Source organism: Eptatretus burgeri, chromosome 18 (assembly GCF_056783735.1).
Source record: "Eptatretus burgeri isolate ZD-2024b chromosome 18, Ebu_testis_v1, whole genome shotgun sequence".
Taxonomy (NCBI): Eukaryota; Metazoa; Chordata; class Myxini; order Myxiniformes; family Myxinidae; genus Eptatretus; species Eptatretus burgeri.
This window is the reverse complement of record NC_140978.1, coordinates 33,280,516-33,295,343: the sequence shown is the minus strand read 5'-3', so window position 1 is coordinate 33,295,343 and position 14,828 is coordinate 33,280,516. Positions and strand designations below refer to the sequence as shown.

Here is a 14,828-nt window from a genome sequence, read left to right as displayed (position 1 = left end):
GTGTGTTGGGAGTTCGAAAGCCGTTGGTTTGCCATAAAAAGGGGACATTCTGACTGACGGTTCTCGGTGATTAAGCCGCTCGGAATCGCGCACAGGACAGGCTCGCTTAAGTGGCTTGTTCCGTACGAGTTCCTTCGAGGCTGGAATATCCTGGTAGTTGGATCACGTGGGTATTTAGGTAAATTGAAGATTGGCAATCGACCCTATCCACGTAGTCTGCCCATTGGCGTATTTCGGTTCCTGCACAAGCACCCGTCGGTCTCGGAGTTATTCGGGCGGCAATCTATATTCCAGGCGATCGGTTGGGCCGACTCGACTTGCGGCACCGTCATAGCGGTTGGCTCGTGGCCGACACCCAGCACCGTAACAATATATATATATATATATATATATATATATATATATATATATATATATATATATATATATATATATATATATATATATATATATATATATATATTGTTATGGTTTCTGACCACTCCGGCGTGCGAGCGACCGCTTTTAACCAATTGCAGCCGCGCGCCCACCGGACGTGGCAAACTGAGTCGCAGCTTTCGGATCAACGCCGAAATCCAGCTACGGGTGTGTTTTTAATCACACCGTAAATCAGCCAACTATTCTGTCCACGCGCGACAGGGTCCGATCGCCGAATTGTCAATTTAGCTAAGTATGCGCGCAGACAGAAATGCCGGGGATTTACACCTCAACGGGACTTGCTTGGAAACGAGCCGCTTAAGCAGCTCGCTCCTTTTGCGATTTGCCGAGCGGTGTATATCGCCAAGCCCCGCCGGATCCGATTACTTTATCGGCTATTTAAAAGCCAGTTACTATCCCGAACGTAATACGGCAGCTCAATTGAGGGAAAGGACGCAACGAACAGATCAACATTCACACAAGGATATTTATTTGTAAACACGTAAGCAGTCATACACGTATGCAATCATGCAGTCAGTAAAGCAATGTAGGAACGAGCAAGACAAAGAACTAAAACCGTTCTATTATTATGTACACATTCACTTAACAGTTCATTACTTGACGGACAAGGTGCCACGATATTCATACAAAGAAAAACCCAGGAAAGGAAAGGGCAATAACTGGACCTCGTGGGCCTTTAATAGTTCACGGAGCTGTGGAGACCGCAGGAGCTCCGTGGTGGTTACCTGCCACCTTCGTGGTGACTCGCTGGTTGACCCTCAACGTTTCATCGACATGGCAGTTGGCGCTGCACGACTTGGTTGGCCCAAGCTCCGCCGTGCGGCCTGGTGGTTCAGGCCGAGCCGACGACGCCTCCGAGGAACGAATGGGCCTTTGCTCTTTCGAGAGTTGATGCTCTTTTAAGAGCCTGCCCGTTCCTCAGCGTTGGCGACCTCTCTCCGGCTTTCTCCACCTTCACGCCGTTCTGCGCAGCATGGCAGGCTGGCTGCGCTCCAAGCTCTGACTGCCCTCCACTGGACTCGAACCTTGCCGGGCTGCTGGCTTCTTCCGACTCGGCTCCAGACTTCCACTCTCTGCAGCAAACCGACAGACTGCTTGCTTGGCGTTGAGCGCGCCTTTATATGGGGTCCGTGGGTGAGGTCTGATCTCTCACCTCTCACCCTTCACCCCTCGCTGGCTCCGCCCATTTTGATCCGATTTCATCGCGAAGCTCGGACATGCGTGGACGTGGGAGAAATCATCAGCCGTGGAAAGCGGACGTTGTAGAAATCATCAGCTCCCGCTTCTGTCGGTGGAGATGGCGCTCTTCCGTGGGATTCGCCGTGGGTGGCGAAAAGATGGCGGCGTTTGTGGAGATGAAGGTGAGGCGATGTTGTGGTTGTTTTGTGGTGGGGATGGCATGGTTGTTGAGAGGTGGTTGTGGTTGTTGAAGTAGTGGTTGTGGTTGTTGAAGTAGTGGTTGTTCCAAAATAAAGATAGCAAAAGAATAATGGCTGACTCAAAGATCACAGCCCGGCTACATGAATGAATCCCTTTAGACATCGGTGGGGAAATCTAATCTGAACACACACTTATCGACATAACTGATCTCTGGGAAGCCTGAATGGTGTTCTGTGAATTTCCACAACCATAACAATATATATATATATATATATATATATATATATATATATATATATATATATATATATATATATATATATATATATATACATATATATATATATATATATATATATATATATATATATATATATATATATATATATATATATATATATATATATATATATATATATATATATATATATATATATATATATATATATATATATATATATATATATATATATATATATATATATATATATATATATATATATATATATATATATATATATATATATATATATATATATATATATATATATATATATATATATATATATATATATATATATATATATATATATATATATATATATATATATATATATATATATATATATATATATATATATATATGATTGGCAATTTATTTATTTTTACTGAAGTTAAGAATCCTTTTGGCAAAAAAGTAAAAATCACTATTGGTGTCATTTGTCAACTTCAGGAAGAAATATGTCCATAATGAATACAATATCATAAAAATTCAAACACTTACTCTTCCAAACATCTGAATATTGTGTTGTTCCAACATGTAAGGTCATTCAAGGCAAGGTCGACGAACGTCCAGTGCCATGTCAACATTAGTCGAGTGCAAAATGAGTCAAAGCACATGGATTACCTTCAGCCTAAACTGAGAATGAAGTTGCTTCAAATTTGGAAAAGGGATTCCGGGTTATGAAATGAAGTGTGCTCGTTATGAAAAGTATGCGCGTCAATATAAAATCAACGATGTGGTAAATCATGCCATTGCAGGGGCGGTGCTTCCGGCACCATTCCAGGGATTATTGCTGTTGATGTTCGTCTTCAGCCATCCCATACAAAGGGATGATTTTGTGCCAAGGAAAAATAAATAAATAAATAAACATTTTTTTTTTAAAGAGAGAAAGTGAGAGAAAGCTATAATTAATGAGAGGGTAAAAAGAAATGGCTGGCAATCAATTTAAGCATCCTCATCGGACCAAGAATCTGACTAATTTCTGGCTTATCCAGGCTCAACATCTGTGAGTCGACAAACAAGAAACAAGAAGATGAAAACATCTTGTACAGACATTTCTCTTGAACAAAAACAATCACGTCATATTGAACGAAGATGAATACAAGAGGGGATGAAGAAGAATGCACAACAAATTACCGACCCATATCCTGAAGGCATTTACAAACAGTAAAAGAGATGAGCTCTTTAATAATACCGATTTACAGCCTCGAAAGAGAACAGTAGATATCATGTAATAAATTAATAACTGAGAAACACTAATTAAATCCACCTTGTTTCGATAAAATATTCACTGTGAAATTGATACATTGAGGACAAATAGAGCATCGACTGAGAAATAAAATGTTGCTCGACTTTTTTTGGTTTTAGTTGACGAACACTTTGGTGACACTTGACACAACATCTGGAGTTATGAAAGTAAAATGGAGTCACATCACACAACCATTCAAACCATACAAATGGGGACAAGGAAGAAGTAATATTGGATGAAACTTCAATATGCAATTTATTTTTATCACTCTCTGGACACTCTGGCAGAGGTGATTGCATTGAAACGCCAACAGTAATGATGTCTCTGCCTTGCCTTCAGCTGCTTTGTTCCCTTGGCCGTCTTCATTCCGATGATAACGTGGCTGATGGTCTTTCCATAACCACCCATGGGGTTCTCTGTCTCACAAGGAGTAAGCTCTGTAACCTCTCCCTCATACACCTCCTTGGTCTCCTTGATGCGGAGGCCTGCTCAAACAATATCAAACCAAACATAATGCTCCAAGACCTGAAAACGGCTCGACAGAAAATGTTGTTGGTGAGATTATAGACTAGGGAGAATGCAGTCCAAGCTGAACCTACTTAAACCTTCACACCCCACCTCAATTTTCCACTATCCATGACCTCCATCCCCACCTCTTCTCTTGACCCCAACCCTCTCCTCTCCTCTCCTGGCCCCCACACCCCTTCATCAACCCACCAGCCCCACAAGTGGAATTAAAGAATCCTCACCAATTGACCTGCGAAAATTCTCCATGAGAACTTCAGTCTTCTTGATCTCAGTGGAATAAACTTCACTGCCCACCATGGGACAGAATGGAACTTTGCTGCCCAGCTCCTGGGCAATGGCCAAAGCGAGTGCAGTCTGCAGAACGTACAAACATGCAATATAACACCATCCGACTCAAGAGTAAGCTACAAATGCATTGATCACACATCACTATGCAGGGCAATGAGGTGACAGGTTGTCCCTCAAGTAGACTACATTGTTCAGCAAAGTAACAAGAGTAGGTTTCATCAGGGAAGGGGAAAGGACAGAATTTGTTTAAACATTGGTAACTACAAGACACAGACCACAATAAGTTTGAGCAACAAAAATAAAATCCCCCTTTTAAAGTGTCTGGCTGATCTGCGGTTTCCTTGAGGGTGTTCAAGGCACATTACACTCGCATCACTCACCTTCCCAGTTCCTGGAGGACCAGCCAAGAGAATGGCTCGCCCAGCCATTTTTTTGGTCTTGATCAGTTCTACGATAACCCCGCATGCCTATAATGGAGGATGATGGAAGGAAAGTGCAACAACATGTCAATGCATGATTAAGATTGACACACATTGCTTTGGTCAGCAAAACAAATGGGAAATCTGTCTCAATATACAATTAATGTTTTCAGGGTCCATATAAACCTTCAACGTACTGTTATTACCAGTGCTAACACGTACAATACAGGACTTCTCAAAATGATGCAATCCTCCCCAGAATGCAAAGAACCCCTTATGAGCAATGTTTACCGGGGCATGTTAACATCCACCGTGTGCGAGATATTGATTGTTACCAAAAATAGCTCACAAAGCTTCTAAAAGAATCCAAAAATACTTGGTAAAGTCCATGAGAGAAAGGGATGTGCCTCTGCACAACAAGAGAGTTTGAGAACTTTTCTCAGGTCGTCCAAAGGACTGATATCTTGCAGCTGCTCGCACTGAAAAAAATTCCCGGTGATGTGGGCCAGTGCAAGGCCCGAAGGTTCGTAGTCGGGCACGTTCTACTTAAACCCCCGATCATGCTGCCAGTGGAGTGGACTTTGGACATTGCTGTGAGTGCCTCGAGTGAACTTGACAAGTTCGGTTATTTATTTAATGGCCGTCTACAATTAAAAAGATGATAGATACTGTGTGTCATTTCTAACAAAGTAATGTAGAGCTGTGGCATGGCTGGAAAAAAAATAGGAAACCCCTCCCCAGGGTAGAACAAAGCACAACCATATTTTTTTGGTTTATTAGGATGTATGAAGTCGGAAATGGATGGTTGTGAAAAAATATATTGGGGATAGCATGTATTTTTGGTGGAATTTGTAATTATAGCGCCTGAAATTTTTGTGCGTTTCGGAAAATCATAAAAATGACTGTTAAATCTTCAATTACACTGAACAACAAAAAATTTGTACTGGAGATGTGTAAAGTGATTTAGACTAATTTGGGTACGCTGATTTCAAAAATCATAACCGTTTTGCTGTATCACGTCAGGATTTTCAGTAACAGAAATATTCCCATTGCCTAGAAGTCAGGATTTCAATGAAATTTACAAAAATTCATTTATTCATCATGAATGCTTCAAAATTATAGAAATTACAGAAAAACTCCACTAGAATGTAATTACAAATGCTTTAGGCATTTGGCTTTGCGTTTGTGCTGCTCTGTGTCAGTTTCACGATGCAGGAACCAGCAGAAATCGCCCATCATGTTCGGGTTGTGCCGCCCTTGGTAACGCGTCTCCATGAGTGAAATCTCTTGGTGGAATCGCTCGCCGTGCTCGTCCGAGACTGCTCCCAAGTTGTCAGGGAAGAAGTTCAGGTGCTGGTGTAGGAAATGGATTTTCAGGGACATCCTGGAGCCAAGTTTCCTGAAGGACTCCAGCAGCTGCTGCACTATTTCTTCATAGTTGTCCGCGCGCTCGTTCCCCAAGAAGTTGTCCGTCACAGCTTTGAAGCTCCTCCACGCTGCCAGCTCTTTGGGGTTTAGAGTTGTCGGAAAAGTTTCGTCCTTCATAATCTGTCGGATTTGCGGTCCAACAAAGACACCAGCCTTGATCTTGGCCTCCGACAAGGTGTTGCCAAACTTTTCCTTGAGGTATAAAAACCCACGCCCATTCAGATCCATTGCCCGTACAAAACTTTTCATCAAGCCGAGCTTTATGTGGAGTGGTGGAAGGAAAACCTTGGCTGGGTCGACAAGGGCGACATGCTTCACGTTGTGTCGACCAGGTACATGCTCTTTTCGCTCTTCCCAATCTTTCTTCGTCTAGTGATTCTTGTCGTCTCTGCTATCCCAGAGACAAAGGAAGCACATGTATTTCGTGTAGCCTGACTGCAGCCCTAACAACAGCGCCACCACTTTCAAGTCTCCACAGATGTGCCAGTTGAAGTCATTGTACTTGATGGAATCAAGCAGCTGCCGCATAGTCTCATAGGTCTCTGTCATGCCGAACGCGTGAGCCAGTGGGACTGATGGTTTCTCGTTGCCATTGTGGAGCAAAACAGCCTTCAAGCTGTTCTTCCCCGAGTCGATGAAGAGGCGCCAGTCTGCAGGATCGTGATCACACCCAAGTTCTTTCAACAGACCGTTGATGTCACTGCAGAATGTCATCGTGTCTTCCATCTCAAAGAACTCAGCCATGTCTCTGTGACGTGCTCTGAACAAGGATATCTTGGTGTTAGGTTCAAGTAGATTCCACTGCTGCAGCCTTGATCCAAGCAGCTCTGCCTTCGCCTTTGACAGCGAGAGATCTCTTACAAGATCATTTAAGTCTCCCTGGTTCAGAAGGTGTGATTCTTGAGTGTCGGGTTCAAAAGGTTCATCATCACCATCCTCTTCACCACTGCTTACAGCTATGTTCTGATCAGCTGGAGGTGTTGGAACGGGGTTCTCGTCATCATGAGGCACAGGTTTACGAGCAGAGACGCAGTCAGCGTACTTGATGTGACCTTTATTCTTCTTGTTGAAGCCGGCGATGCTTGTGCAGCAGAAATAACAATCATCATGATGATTCTGCGGCTCACGCCATATCATGGGCACCGCAAATGGCATGCTCGCGCGCTTGCCCACCAACCACTGAGTCAAGGTTGTGTGACAGCTTGTGCAGCAGATGTGTGGTGCCCAGCTCTGTTCTTGGTCCCCACCTTACACCCGAAGTAGTGAAAGTAGGCGGCCTTCATTTTCACTGCTGTAGATATACTTCGCTGTTGATCTTTTTTGGTATACCGACCACAGACATAACAGAAGTTGTCAGGATGATTGGTACAGGAACGCCTACTCATCTTTATCTGAAAGAAAGAAATATAACACAAGTTAACAACAATTGTACGAAATAGACATGTTAAAGACATATGTAAATTTCATTGAAATCCTGACTTCTAGGCAATGGGAATATTTCTGTTCCTGAAAATCCTGACGTGATACAGCAAAACAGTTATGATTTTTGAAATCAGCGTACCCAAATTAGTCTTAATCACTTTACACATCTCCAGTAAAAAAATTTTTTTGAAATTTGTTGTTCAGTGTTATCAACCAATTTTCATAATTAAAAAGTCATTTTGTACAGAATCAAGAGTATGTTGCTTTCAGATCATCTCAGTAGCTAAATCTGAATCATTAAGTTTTCAAAACTGAAAAACTGTGATTTTACCAACTAATTTTATTCCGAAATGCTATCTTACATTTTGTTGTATACTAATATTTTTTGCTTTAACACTGAAACTAGCAAACATATTTAACAAAACATTCTGCATAAAATGGTCCTGAATATGAAATTCACAAAGAGATTTAATCAAAATAATCACTGTCCAAGTCACTCTCATCTGCAGCAAAAGGGGCTTCACGTTTGTTGTCACATTCCATATCGAGACATGAACAGAAGTCAGTGCAAGGCAATCCTAATGCCAAACAGTGGCATTTCTGTGAAGTCTTGCATTCAGCATCCATACAGTACATGTGAGTTAGGTCTTGGACTTCAATGGGTGCAGCCTCTTTCACATAGTAAACAGGTTGCATGGAAGAAATTCTCATCCCATCTCCAGCCATTACCAATTGGGCTCAACTGGTGTGGTTTCGAAACTTCACATTGCCTCCATATAGTTAACTGGTACTTGGCACGCAACACATGTTGAAGGAAAGCATCCTCAGTTGGAGGAAATGCTGATGCAGGTTTGTCACTCTTGCAAGCAAATTCATACCGTAACTCATCTAAAGTTGTACATAAGTTGCGATTGGATTTCTTTTTGTTTCCATACAATGCTAATGTGTACCGACGAGCATCCTGCAGGTTTTCTGTCAAATCAGGAGTTGTGTCCAGGGTGCTCAGAGCAGGAAGATCCTCTGCATATTGAACTAGCTTACTGAAGGCTGTTTTCTTGCCAATCTTGTAGAGACTACTGGTGCTATCACACCCAGTAAGGGCGTGTGCAGATGGTAAGGCACGTGCTACATTTTCTCCTACATTTTGACAGATACTATGAACCGGTATAAATCTTTCCCGATTTGATCTTTGTCCAGTGTATCCAGAATGCATGTATGTTAACTTTGGCAGTTTGCCTTCATTTAGATAGTGAACCAGCAAGACTAGGACATCTGTATCATCTGACTTCACGATCAGCCTTTCATGAAATGATGCTAGGTCAATGGCATGAAGAAGCATCCGAGTGTCTGCTTCTTCTTGTGTGCTGAAGAGCCGGAGAAGATTTATTTTTCCATTTGAGTCAATGGTTACAACTCTCTCAGCTTCTGGAAATACACATGCTTTTGCTATACTCTGGCCATTGATCAGTCCAGGTGGGTCATCTAGTAATGACTGTGATATGAATGCTGCAAGGTTTGCCTTGTTAGCAGAATCCTTTAGGAAATTCCTGTAATGTGGCACAACTCTGTCTGGAGCAATTACATGACTTGTAACTGCAGAAGTGCCACCTCTGCGTTGTCTTTCTTGATACTTGACAGAATGGGGGACATCATGACAATCAAACACAAGGACTACAGACTTGATGTTCCATGAATTATTGAGCAGGGCAACAATTTTGCATAAGATAAGCTGTGCAATATCCCTGAAAGTGTTGAACTGTGTTTCATGTATCCCTTGAAGAAGCGCTATCCCATCATATATGTAAATCCCTTGACCATCAAATGGTGGAAGCTCAAGGATTTCCTGTGTTGTTGACTCCAATTTACTGGCTAGATCTGCTTTAACACACTCCCTCATGTTGCCATCATCATAGAACAAGGCAGGTGGGATGACTGCAAGCTCATGCTGTAAGACTGTTTCCATGTTCACATTTCACTGTTTTGACATTTAGAAGCCAGAAGCCTTCGAAATAACACTTCTGAATCAATCATCAACTTGAGCCTGGTGTTGGCGCAGTGGTTTGGGCAGCGGCTTGGGATCCAAAAGGTCCTGAGTTCAAGCCCCGTTGGGCCACTGAATTAATACACCAGGGGGTTGACTCAGCCTGTCATCCTTCCGAGGTCGGCGAAATGAGTACCAGTGTACTGGGCCGGTGTATACCCCGGTTAAAATAGGTGTACCATTTCCCTGTGTCGTAAGAGGCGACCAGGGTTGCGTCAGGAAGGGCATCCGGCGTAAAACATGTGCCAAATCACTATGCGGATCATACGGATGATCCGCTGTGGCGACCCTGAACGGGAGCAGCCGAAAGAAGAAGAAGAAGAATCAATCATCAACTTCTTGGTGTCCATATCTATGTTAATGGACTTCTTCATGTCTGCAAAGGTCATAATCTTCTTTCGTGTTTCTGGATTCCAGAATGAAACAGACTTAGATACTGGTGCCAGCCTCTTTTCCATGAACTCTGTGTGCTTTTGATGACCATCGTCAAGAAATCCAGTGAGACTCTTGGCTACTTCTGGAGACGCAACCTGACCTGTGATGATGTTTACCAGCTCTGAAGGCGCAGTCTCTATATCAAATGGGTTCTGACTGTTGGTAATCACATTAACCACATTCTGCACATCAGATTCATCCCTTGCTTTCCAGCTCTTTCCCAGTTCTTCCTGTACTTCCAGGACGAATATTGTTGTGCATCAGTCACCCCTATGTCAACCAATGCTTGGACATACTTTTCTTTCAGGAGAGAGAGAGAGAGGCTTGTCACAGTCAATTTCTGGGATAGCACCGATTTGTCAAGCTCATTCTGAACAACGTGGAATGCTTTCTCGTGACAAGTCTGTTCTTTGTCAGATGTGGCTGCCTTCGAACATGCTGCTTCAATGTTGCAATCACTGATATAATGTCCATAATAACTCCGATGATACTTTGCATCAAAGGCAAAGAGGTCTGAATGTGTAAGCATTCGAGTATGAATCTCTTCATCATTTTGTTTGGCAGCTGCTTCCAGAACTCTCTGTCTGGTGGATTTACAACTTCCGGTTGTAATTGAAGTCAATTTTTCTGATTTCTTGTCTCCTTTGCCACAAACAAAACATTGAGTACAGATATTGAAATTGGAAGGATTTAATCTACTGCTTTGCGCAATGAGGGACTACTTGTAGATGGACCTGCGGCATCATCATACACGTAATTGTTTGAGGAAATTGTATATTTTGCTGGGCAAAGTTTGTGGAAGCTCACATGAATATCGCTGGAGAGAATTTGGTCTTCTAAGGGTGAAAATAATTCATAGACCTCATCTTTGCGTTTCTTACATACATTCAGGTCAGGTCAGGTGTGGGAGCATGTGTCAGAACAGCGTGTCGCTGCGTCCACTTTCCGTCGGTACTCCAGGGGCCTCCGTCTGGCCTTCCCCCAGGCAGATGCCAGGCCCATCCCCATCTCCTTGAGATGCTGGTCAACCTGCTGCAACCACGAGGCACGTGGTCAGCCCATTGTCCTCCTCCACCCACGAGACAACCTTGCTGAGAGAATCTGGTGAGCAGGATCAGCGTCAGGAAAACGAGCCACATGTCCATACAGCCGCAACTGATGCTCACGGACCATGCAGGTAACAAATCTCATCCGAGTCTCTCTCGGCAATCGCTCGTTGGACACAAAATCTGACCAGCGATAGCCAAGGATTCTCTGAAGAGACCTGGTACCAAAGGAATTAAGTCTCCGTCTCAGATCCTTGGTCAGAGTCCAAGTCTCGCATCCATAGAGCAAGACTGGAAGCACCAAGGACCTGAAGACTCGGACTTTCGTCCTCCCGCACAGGTACCAGCAGCGCCACACCCCATGATCCAGTGAATCCACGACTCCCTAGGCCCGACCCAGACGTCTATTGACCTCTGACTCACAGCAAGCAGAGACATGAATGTCACTGTCAAGGTAAGAGAATCTCTCCACGACCTCAATATCCTCACCACAAACAGACACAGACAGGACAGCAGCATCCAAGATGTCATTGAAAGCCTGGATCTTAGTTTTGACCCAAGAAACCCGTAATCCCAGCGGCTCCGACTCCTCATTCAGTACCTCGAGGGCCGCCAAAAGGATATCTAAAGTCTCCGCAAAGATGACTGCATCATCTGCGAAATCAAGGTCCGAGATCTTGACATTCCCAAACGATGCACCGCAGCTTTTTCTTTCAGACATCCTCCCTAAAATCCAGTCCAAACAAGTGCTGAAAAGTGTGGGGGCCAGTACACACCCCTGACGAATTCCAGTAACAACTGGAAATAAGTCAGGGATGGTACCACCACACTTCAAAGCACTCTCAGTACCAAAGTAGAGTTCAGACATCAGATCGATCAGTTTTAGTGGCACCCCACGAAGACCAAGAATCCTCCAGAGGGCATCCCGATTCACTGAATTGAACGCTTTACAGAGATCAACATAGGCTGCAAGCAGCCCCTGCTGAAACTCTCGTCTGTGTTCAGTGAGGACACGAAGAGCAAGGATACGGTCAATCGTTGACCGCTTTGGTGTAAAGCCTGACTGCTCTGGACGCTGGTGCTCAAGCAGATGGTGGCGAACCCTATCAATAATTATCCGAGCAAAGACCTTGCCCGGCACTGAGAGCAGCGTCACCCCTCAGTAGTTGTTGCAGTCGTTGCGATCACCCTTCCCTTTCCAGAGAGGGACAACAAGGCCTCTCTTCAAGTCAGTTGGGATGATGCCTGTGTTCCATTCCAGGCAGAGAACAAAACTGCATGCAACGACACGAGTGCAGCATTTCCACCAGCCTTGAGAAGTTCAGCATGGATGCCACAGATCCCTGGAGCTTTACCCCGTTTCAACAGGTTCACCGCAGCCCGTGTTTCCACAAGCGAAGGTGGACCACAGTTGATTGGAGGTTCAGCAACAGGGATTGTAACACCCTTGACGTCCAACTCGACAGCTGGGGGATCAGCCTGGTACAACCGCTCAAAGTAACCGACCAAGCGGGCCTTCACTTCAGACTCCTCTGTCAAGAGCCTACCACTCTCTGCTCTAACTGCAGTGCTCCGAGGGATGGGCTTGGATGAATGCAATGCGCGAATTCCCCTGTAAGCGGGACGAGAATCGCCTGTCCACAGGTGATGCTCTACCCCCTCACAGATTCCTCGCACATAGGCCTCCTTGTCCACCCTAGGCGCACGTACAGTTTTACGCCTCAGCTCCCTGAACAGCTCAGCTCTGCCATTCAGCCTGGCCCTGCGACTCTGGTCAATGGTATCCAGTGTCCCTTGAGAAACAAAATTCTTCTTTGCCCTGTGGTGAGTTCCAAGACATCCACCGGCAACATCAAGGACGGTGGTCTTGAAGGCACTCCACAACTCTTCAGGACCCCCCAAAGCACCCAGACACCCCAAATGTCCACTCAGCCTGTTCGCAAACTCCTCAGCTACTCTCTCATCCTTGAGCTTGCCAACATCCAGCCGAGGCTGGGATGGTACCATTCCAGGGTTCCCACTTATTTTGAGATGTCTTTTTTAAGGACTTTTTAAGGACTTTTAAGGGCTAAAATAACCCCTTTTTAAGGACCACATCCTAGAAATTCCAGGGGTAAATTGAGGTGAGTCACCTAGAAATTAACAAAGATAGTAAGTTTACAAAATATCTATTTTAATAATGAACATACAGAACACAGCAGGAGCTTATTCAGTCGACAAGGCACAACGCGCCACACAGCCAATTGGTAAATTCACTTCACAGTTACTGTAGAATCAGCCAGGAGCAGTCACAAGTTTCCAGATGGCAGCAGCTCCTGACTGCTTCTACGCAACAAAACAGTACATTTTGTTAGCTACATGTCATTGTAATATCCAATTAGGACATAGCAGGCAAGGATTTAGTCTTCTCCTCAATTTCTCTTTCCAGAACTTTGAGTTCCCCCCGTTTTTGCTTGGCAGAGTGCCTGAGAGCATTTGATTTTACCAGAAGACTGTGGCTAGTTTTGCCACCTTTTGCCTCAGCCTCGTCTGCATATTTTTCTGACAATGTGGTCAGACCTTCTATGTCAGTTTCCAACACCTTTCTCTTTTTCAAACCATCCACTTCATCTTCAACCATTTTTCGTTTTCTTTGGATGGCTTCTTGCCCTTCCTTTCTTTTCTCTTCTCCAAGATATTGATGGTATTTGTGTCGAGAACTGGAGGCTGAGGATAGCAGTTCCTTTGTGATTTCAACTTTGAGCATTCCACCTACCAGTACAAAATAATAAATAATCTGCCTGAGTGCAACAAGGATGCCTTCACCCAGGTTGTCCTTCTCTATCTGTATGTTGAGGGAAAAACCCCTCTCAACAGACGCCTGACCATGGGAAACTAGCAACACTTTACGAACTACCCCCCACAACTTCTCAAACTTCTTGTTTTTACCCGCACATTCATAGAGTAACACATCTACCCTGTCATCTTCAACCTTGAAGTCCTTGAACCTAGAGACTTCAGTTCAGACCCTACTACATCCTGCAGTAATTCTTTGTAACTCGCAACCAACATATCTACATTATCACCATCAACTCTGTTCAGAGTCACCAAATTTTCCAACAGGCATTTGAATTTGGACTTTGAGTGTTCTTGATCAGTCACCATCAACCTGTGATCCAGAGAAGCCATATTTCTGGCTAAACTATACTTAAGAGGAGACCTTTCAAAGATTTTGTTGACACATTTCACCACAAATAGCCTACATTCTTCTTTGAACTGAAACACCGAGCGTTCACTGATGGCCTTGGTTCTCAGGAGGGACTTCAGTTCACTTTCAGCCTTGAAACCAACTTCAATCTTTTTCTTTTCTACCCTTTCCTTTTCAAGATCCAGCTATAACAAGTCATATGCAGTAGAAGCATTTTGTAATGCAACTGGCTTAACACACCTCTAGAACAAATTTCTGACAAGTCTCTCAATATCATGAACAAGAAAGGGACCCATTGGCTTGTCTGTTTGGTACAAGGCTAAAAATGGTTCAACTGCACTGGCTACTGACCTGAAAAAAGAGAGTTTTGCAACAGATAGCTTATCGTTCATTGCACCATGCAGAGTTTTGTAAGAGTTGCTGGTTGGTTTCGGCTTCTTCTTTCTTTCACATGCCTCGACAAATAACCTCAGGTGAGGCCACAATAGAATAACTCTGCTGCAGACAGGACCATTCTCAACCCATCTGTGCTTACAAAATTTCAATGGGAAGTCTTTACACCCAGTTACATCAGTAAAATCATCGCGCCTGGCAGAGGTATCTTTACGATCGTCCATGACGTCCATGAACGACGATCGTCCATGACGGCTCTCGCTATTGGCTCCGTCAAGGCATGTGACGAAA

At 43.9% G+C, this 14,828-nt stretch overlaps 1 protein-coding gene across 1 annotated transcript in view; it reads right to left on the bottom strand.

Moving 5' to 3' along the window:
* The window catches only part of RUVBL1 (RuvB like AAA ATPase 1), a 53,049-nt gene that overhangs the window by 31,795 nt on the left and 6,426 nt on the right, over nt 1-14,828 (bottom strand). The window contains exons 2-4 of the mRNA XM_085864129.1: nt 4,547-4,633; nt 4,100-4,232; nt 3,684-3,835 (exon numbers count right to left, since the gene is read on the bottom strand). Coding sequence (XP_085720255.1) covers nt 3,684-3,835; nt 4,100-4,232; nt 4,547-4,633 — 372 coding nt within the window. The remainder of the gene's footprint in view (nt 1-3,683; nt 3,836-4,099; nt 4,233-4,546; nt 4,634-14,828) is intronic.